Consider the following 6,772-nt stretch of genomic DNA (forward strand, 5'->3'; position numbering starts at 1 on the left):
ATATAAAAAAAAAACATATATATATATATATATATATATATATATATATATATATATATATATATATATATAATTAATTCGGTTTCTAATATAGAAAAATAAGATCATATATTTAATTTTAATTTAAACCGAAAACATACATTTTATCATTTAAATTTATGACCAAATTGGTTATTTTATTTTCTAATCATATACATTCAGTATAATAAATATTATATTTTTTTTCTTCTGTCAACACAATATATTTTGACTGTCTATATAGTTTCAGATAAAAATATCTTTCAATAGAAAACAAGCGTGTGTGTGTATATATATATATATATATATATGTAACTAATTCGGTTTCAAATTAAGAAAAATAAAATCATACATTTAATTTTAATTTAAACCGAAAACGTACATTTTATCATTTAAATTTATGACCAAATTAGTTATTTTCTTTTCTAATCATATACATTCAGTATAATAAATATTATATTTTTTTTTTCTGTCAACAAAATATATTTTGACTGTCTATATAGTTTTAGATAAACATATATTTCAATAGAAAACAAGCGTGTGTGTGTATATATATATATGTAACTAATTCGGTTTCAAATTAAGAAAAATAAAATTATATATTTAATTTTAATTTAAACCGAAAACGTACATTTTATCATTTAAATTTATGACCAAATTGGTTATTTTCTTTTCTAATCATATACATTTAGTACAATAAATATTATATTTTTTTTTCTGTCAACAAAATATATTTTGAGTGTCTATATAGTTTCAGATAAAAATATATTTCAGTAGAAAACAAACGTGTGTATATATATATATATATATATATATATATATATATATATATATAATTAATTAATTCATTTTCAAATATAGAAAAATAAAATCATATATTTAATTTTAATTGAAACCGAAAACGTACATTTTATCATTTAAATTTATGACAAAATTGACTATTTTCTTTTCTAATCATATACATTCGGTATAATAAATATTATATTTTTTTCTGTCAACAAAATATATTTTGACTGTCGATATATTTCGACTTTTTTATTAGTCATAAACATTTAAATATGTTCAATTATATATTTATTAAAAAAATTATAATATAAATTTATACCATTTGAAACTCCAAGATAATTTATATATATATTGTCGTTTTACTCTAGCATCACATTCACTCAATATATTAGTCTTTTCTAATAAAATAAAATATGAAAGGTTTATACATCGTTTTAACGTGTATTATTTCTTCACTTGCTTCCTTGTGTGTTGCAATAACTCATAACACAAACGGTACATTTGATGTACTTAACTATGGTGCTATCGGAGATGGCTCTACCGATGATTCAAATGTATATATTTTTTATTAATTTCATATTTTTTCATGAGATTATTATGATTACACTTAGTTCTACATATATCACATTTCTAATGTAATTATAACTTGTCAAACCTAACTAACAATATTTGAAACTATTTTGTACATTACAAAGGCATTTTTGAAAGCATGGACAGACGTGTGTGGTACAACTATAGACACCCCAACAATGATTATACCCGAAGGAAAAACATTTTTGTTGCAACCTTTGTCGTTCCAAGGTCCTTGCAAATCTTCAAACGTTATAATTGAGGTACCATGTTTAACAACTCAATTATTTTTCACGGAAGCATGCATGTGTGATTGTGTAGATGTAACATATCCAAACAAAAATATTTACGTTGTAGAGTATCTGCAACTAAAACTTTAAGATATTACAGTAATTATTACTCAATTATATGAGTTATTTTCTCACTTGATGTATTGAATCTCATTTATTCCCACCATCTAAAAAATGAAATTTATAAGGGGGTTTTTCCAAAGCAATTTTAAAAAGTAAACATCAATATTTTTTTATTTCAATAATTAACATAAATAATAAATGTTTCAATGGATAGTATAATTCTATTCAATTATCGTTAGTATTATTCAATTTTTTAAAATGCATTTAATATTATGGTTTTTAGCAATATTGAAATAAAAAATAATATTTTACTAAAAAAATTAAAATTTCATTTGGTTTGAAAACGATGGTGTTTAAACATTTCTTAAGATGAGTATATGTGATTGCACCGTTTACTACCTTAACCGTAAAAAATATTGCCAAAAATAAAATTATTTTGTTTGATATGTACAACAATGTTAAGGATATATTTTTTGGATTGACAGCTTAGAGGAAATATCACTGCCCCAAAAGACATTGAGGCTTGGAAATTGGAATATGGTAAAAGTGAACTATTATGGATCCAATTTTCGACAATAAGTGGTCTTGTCTTCAATGGTTCGGGAGGACAAATTAATGGTCAAGGTGCTCCATGGTGGGAGAAGTTTCCTAAAAATCAAGAAAAATATAGGCCCAGTGTAAGTTGATAAAATAATTAAATATTATAGCTACTAAATATTTGGATATATACTACATTATTTAAGTTGCATTGGAATAATAATTATTTTGAAAATATGTACATGCAGGCTCTTAAATTTACGGAGTGTCAAAATCTCACAGTTTTTAACTCAACTCATTTAAATAGTCCAAAAAATCATATTAGCATACATTCGTGCAAAAATGCTACTATCTATAATCTTCAAATAATTGCACCAGAGGATAGTCCCAACACAGATGGAATTGACATCTCAACATCAACTAATATTCAAATTATGAATTCAACAATGGAAACCGGTAATTATAACACATATATAATCCAATTTTAGAATTTTTGATGATCGTCACTATTAATATGTGTTACTCCTATGTCAAATTTTAATTGTGCTTTTGGTAAAATAATATTGTTTTTATTTGATTATAATTTTACAATATACAATACAAAATATTATTTTTTTCCATTACATTCTTAATTGTTAGTAACATATTTTTTTAACTTATTTTTTGAGACATAAAAGGTATGTTTAAGTTGATTATAGTAATATAATATTTTATTAAAGTTTACTAAAAATGACGAAGTCAACCTTTGACACAGAATCATATTAGTTAGATTGTCTCTGGTTTAATTTCTATTGAATTTGATCTTGATTTTTCATTATTCTTGTCCATTAATTATAGGTGACGATTGCATCGCCATTAACGCTGGCTCAAGCCAGATCAACATAACTGGTATTTTTTGTGGACCTGGCCATGGCATCAGGTAATCAGTTGAAGTTAAACAAATATTTGATGTTTAATAATAATTTTTCACATTATATATTATATAGTTTGATTAATATTGAATCTCTATGTATGGGATTGGTGAATCTAGTGTTGGTAGTCTTGGAAAAGGTAAAAGTTATGCTACGGTAGAAGAGGTATATGTAAAAAATTGCACCTTTACTGGAACTTCAAATGGAGCTAGAATCAAGACATGGAAGGTAAGGATAGATGACATATGATTAATTGAATGGAAAATTATAGTGATTTTTGTTTGTTTGTTGATATTTAGAAGATTAAAGTGATTAAATCATAGTCTTTTGTGTCATTTTATAAAAGATATTTAGATGAATAAAAGTTAATGTTTTTATAGATCTAATACGTCTTATTTTGTAGATACAATTGTTCCGTATATTAAAGATATATACGAGGGAGTATATAATATTAATTGATAGTCTAATATTAAATATGATATGAAAAATATTTATAAGTGGATATAGTTATTTATCTTATAAATGAATTTTATATAGATGAGTACTTAGACTTGAATTCAAAATATTTTAAGAATAATATGTATATTTTGTTATTTTTATTTTTTGAATTAGGGAGGCAGTGGACATGCGTGGAATATCAACTATGAAGATATTAAACTTGTTGGAGTAAAGAACCCAATAATTATTGATCAAAATTATGACCCTTCAGTATTTGATATGACTAAAAAAAGATCAGCAGTTGAAGTGAAAAATGTTACATACAACAACATAAAAGGAACCTCAATTAATGGACATGCAATCCAATTTAATTGTGATTCCAACATTGGGTGCACCAACATTGTATTAAACAATATAAACATAACGAATGTTGATAAAGGCAAAACAAATGCATCTTGCATTAATGCTCATGGAACGTACTCATCGTGTTATCCACCCGCCTCATGTCTTTCTTGAAACTATAGTGCTATAATTGGTACTACAAAAACATACAATCAAAATCTGAGATACTAACATTTCTTATTGTATCATTTATTTTTTAGTTAATAATAATGTAAGAGTTGGATAGTATTAATGCGAGAATCCTAGTTGTACACGGTTATTATGAATCAATGAAGTGATATGTTGTTCTTCTTAATTGTGGTTATATTTTGGGATTAAGGAAGAAACCAAGGATTGATGTAGTAAAAATTCTTATAAGATTTATTTTAAATCATCTATATTCCACAATGCAAGGTAGTTAAACTCTCCTGTCATCTCTTAAACTTTTTAAAATTTACGATTCTTGATAGTGAAAAAAAGTTAACTTGTGTGTAAATTCTATTTTTGATAAATTCTTACGAGTTTAAGAAAACTATGACAAAATTAGTAAACTCTCGATTTTAATAGTGTTTTATGAGTTTACAATTCTACATTAATAGTCTATCTTAAAATGTAAAAATTTGATAAATATTAGTCAATATCTTATTTAATTATGTATGTGTTGCAATGTTTATTGGTTTTAAAAACTAAATTTATCTTTTTTGTATACAAAGACAACTATTATGCCTCAATATGAGTTTGTTGTTTTCTACCATTTTGTTTTGCTCTATCATAAATATTTTATCTACTTAACCATGTTTTCGATTTATTATAGAGATAAAATGTCGAATTATTATTATTTTAATAATATTATATCATCTATATAGGACATATATATGTTATTTTATTATTTGGCAAACTCTTATGAGTTTACGAAACGAATCTATGAGTTCATGATGTGTCCAATGTTTGATATATAGGAAGGATATCTTATGTACAAATTGTACAAATGTATTTAATCACTCGCAGATTTCTTTGTTCATGATGTTGTTTGCTAATTATGGTTTTTTCTTAATTTAAAATAAAAAATAAACTAAATCTAAAATAAAATAAAATAAAATAGAATACTACACAAGTAAAAATGAGATACCATATGCAAGTAATTCAAAGTCTGCAAACCTAATCTATTTGCAGCCATTGATGTATACCATACCATATCCACCATTCAATTTCAAATGAGATAAATTTGATTGGACTCAAATTGGATTTTAGATTTAGGGTTTAATGTGGTAGAATGGATTGGACTCTACAGTGGCACATGGCAGCAATATTAATATGACGAGCTACCACAAGAGATAGATGCATTTGAATTCTCTTCCACTAAATGATTGTCATCTGCGACATCGACAAGCTTTAAATTAAGAGTGAGAATAAGTTAGATCGAGTTAGGCTTTACTAGACGTGAGTATTATTTGTCAAAAAAATTTAGGCATAAGTCTGGACTGTGATCTATCATAGGTGATGGATGAGTTCCCTCCTTAAGTGAAACTCATCAATTTTTTTTTAATTATTATTATTATTATTATTATTATTATTATTGTTATTACTTTTATTATTATTGTGATTATTATTAGAGAAAAAATAAATAAAAAGGAACAAAGTGATTTATTGAGTTTGGTCCATGTGAAGAAAAAAAGAATTTTGAAATCTCTAATAAAAAAAAGAGAAATAATCTCGTGCATAGGAGAAGAAATAAAGAAGAAGAAGTGACGACAACTGTAACTAAAGGAGAAGAAAAGAAAAAAGTTTGGTTGTTGTAGTGGTAACATGTGTGTAACAAACTTGTTTTGTTTGATCTATAATTTTAGTATATTATTTCTACCACCGAGTTTTGTTCTTTTTTAATATACAATCTTAGTAGTTTTACCTTTTTCCGAGAGTTACTTTGGAATATCTACTTTAGTGGAAAATTGCTTTTTATTTTGTTTAGTTTTCACCTTTGGTGATGGTTGTTGTTGATTGATGTTCTTTAATGTTACTATGAATACTCTGGTGTACATATTAATTATTATAGTGATTTTTTTTATTGAACTAGGTCCCGTGGTTTTTATTATCTCAATTTGAGGAAAAAATTTCACGTTAAAAATGATGTTTGTTGTTACAATCGAAACATAAGTTATACTGATTATTCAAGAATCGAAGTCGATTTACTTTATAAGAAGAAGATATCAATGAGCTTATATGAAAAGTTTTCTCGGGATTGTGAACAAAAATGGTGATATTGTTCCTCCATCGATCAATAATTTAGATTTTTGGGAAGTATAATAGCCATCCAATAAGAAGGGTTTCTTTTTTTTTTTCTTCTTTCTTTTTCTTTCAAATGAACGATTTGAATACCTATTGATTTTAATAATGGATTTCTGAGTGGATCATTTGAACTTTTCAATTTAGTGATGTGGATCTCGAACTAATAGAAATTCTCAAAGTTTAGATCCTAATGATGTTTCATATCAGTGGAACAACGTCCACTCCTTTGTCACAAACTGGATTGAGAATAATGAGCATATGATGCAGCTAGATTAACAGACCTATGCAGCTTTCAAACTAACATATGAGATCATCTACTTATGGATCTTAAAACTTTATAATAGCCACATCAACATACTCATCTAGGGATGTTCCATCTTCTTCTGGTGATGTTCTTTTATAACCTTCATTGGTTACTCTGATTGCACCATTGCAGCTTCCAATACTCATCCCATAGATTGAGAGAGAAAGACACACATATATATATATATA

At 25.6% G+C, this 6,772-nt stretch overlaps 1 protein-coding gene across 1 annotated transcript; it reads left to right on the forward strand.

The window, feature by feature from the left end:
* The first annotated feature begins 1,217 nt into the window (after positions 1-1,217).
* On the forward strand, positions 1,218-4,129 carry LOC101493222 (probable polygalacturonase At3g15720). Its single transcript, XM_004502190.1, has 7 exons — positions 1,218-1,358; positions 1,500-1,637; positions 2,213-2,404; positions 2,513-2,720; positions 3,102-3,183; positions 3,295-3,403; positions 3,788-4,129. Exons 1-7 carry the CDS (start codon positions 1,218-1,220, stop codon positions 4,127-4,129), a joined length of 1,212 nt encoding a protein of 403 aa, XP_004502247.1.
* Positions 4,130-6,772: the final 2,643 nt, after the last annotated feature.

This window comes from Cicer arietinum, chromosome 5 (assembly GCF_000331145.2).
Source record: "Cicer arietinum cultivar CDC Frontier isolate Library 1 chromosome 5, Cicar.CDCFrontier_v2.0, whole genome shotgun sequence".
NCBI lineage: Eukaryota > Viridiplantae > Streptophyta > Magnoliopsida > Fabales > Fabaceae > Cicer > Cicer arietinum.

Bases quoted from the DNA above. Each gene is read 5' to 3' on its own strand.
- LOC101493222 (XM_004502190.1), top strand. From the start codon at position 1,218: ATGAAAGGTTTATACATCGTTTTAACGTGTATTATTTCTTCACTTGCT. The intron at 1,359-1,499 runs GTATATATTTTT...TACATTACAAAG, and splicing joins GCTCTACCGATGATTCAAAT to GCATTTTTGAAAGCATGGAC. The intron at 2,721-3,101 runs GTAATTATAACA...CATTAATTATAG, and splicing joins GAATTCAACAATGGAAACCG to GTGACGATTGCATCGCCATT.